General features: G+C 56.3%; 1 protein-coding gene across 1 annotated transcript in view; it reads left to right on the top strand.

Annotated features, from left to right (window-relative positions):
• The window catches only part of LOC122149921, a 160166-nt gene that overhangs the window by 140805 nt on the left and 18199 nt on the right, over window positions 1-1162 (top strand). The window contains 2 exon segments of the mRNA XM_042780798.1: window positions 7-171; window positions 250-347. Of these exon segments, the coding sequence (XP_042636732.1) occupies window positions 7-171; window positions 250-347 (263 nt within the window).

Below are 1162 nucleotides of genomic sequence, written 5' to 3'. Positions count from 1 at the left end.
CTGAAGGATGTCTACTTGGAAGTGACACTGAGGCCCCTGGACGAGGTATGGCGGGAACGAGCTGAGATGGCCATGCGGTGGATGCCGGCCTGGGTGTCTGGGATGCCTGCCGGAGAGGGGCTGAGGCCCATCAGGGAGGCCCTGGGGGCGGCAAGGGGTGCCCTGGAGCTGGTGAGGAGGGGCAAGGGAGGGGACACAGGCCCGGCTGGATGGGGACAGCCCGGAGGCTCTCCGCCCCTCCCTTTGCAGGCTGCCCACCTGACACCGTCTGGGGCTGAAGCCAGCCTGTCCCAGGCTCTGAAGTGGCTCTACAGACCCTTTTTGGGCCTGTACAGTTTCTCAGCCAGGTCACCTGGGGTGGAGCGACAATTCCTGAGCCCTGCCCACCCGGCCCCCTGCTGAGTGCCGGGCCCTGCTAGCCTCTATGCTCACCATACAGATAGGAAACCAGCCGGCAGGTACTGTAGGAATGTCTTCTGGGCTCAGGGCAGGGAACAAGACAAACAGAAACCTCCAGCCTGAGGACGCACCCGTTGAACTGCGAGGGACGCACTGAATAGGCTGGGTGTCTAGACCAGAAGCCGGCAGACTTCCCTGTAAAGGCCAGAGAGGAAATCTTCTAGGCTTTGCGGGCCACGTGGTCTCTGTTGCATATTCTTCTTTTTGGTTGTAGTTTGGTTTTCAGTAGTTTATTTTAAATAACCCTTTAAGTGTGTGAAAGGGGCTCTGGTGCTCTAGTGTTAAGGCACTTAGCTGTTAACCAAAAGGTCAGAGATTTGAACCTGCCAGCTGTTCCAGGGAAGGAAGATGAGGTGGTCTGCTTCCGTGAAGACTGACAACCTTGGAAACCCAACGGGGGTCGCTGTGAGTCAGAATCCACTCGATGGCAGTGAGTTTGGTGTGGGGTTAAGTGTGTAAAAACCATTGTTAGAGAACGATGAGTCTGTGAAACCTCTCATTCCCGTGGATGAACCTGGAGGACGTCGTGCTGAGTGGGCTTAGTAACAAAAGGAGGAACGTTACACGAGGACAGTGCCGTAAAAGGTCAAGAAGGGGTTCACACAGAGCATTACTGGAAGGTGCTGGGTGGGAGACGAGGGGAGGCTAATCCCTAATAGAGGGTAGACACACATTGACCTGGGTGGAGGGAAGGCAGCATACA

The sequence above is a fragment of the Orycteropus afer genome, unplaced genomic scaffold (genome assembly GCF_000298275.1).
Source record: "Orycteropus afer afer isolate SDZICR_OR568_19922 unplaced genomic scaffold, OryAfe1.0 scaffold00061, whole genome shotgun sequence".
In the NCBI taxonomy this organism is placed as follows: Eukaryota; Metazoa; Chordata; class Mammalia; order Tubulidentata; family Orycteropodidae; genus Orycteropus; species Orycteropus afer.
This window is presented reverse-complemented; position numbering and strand designations above follow the sequence as displayed.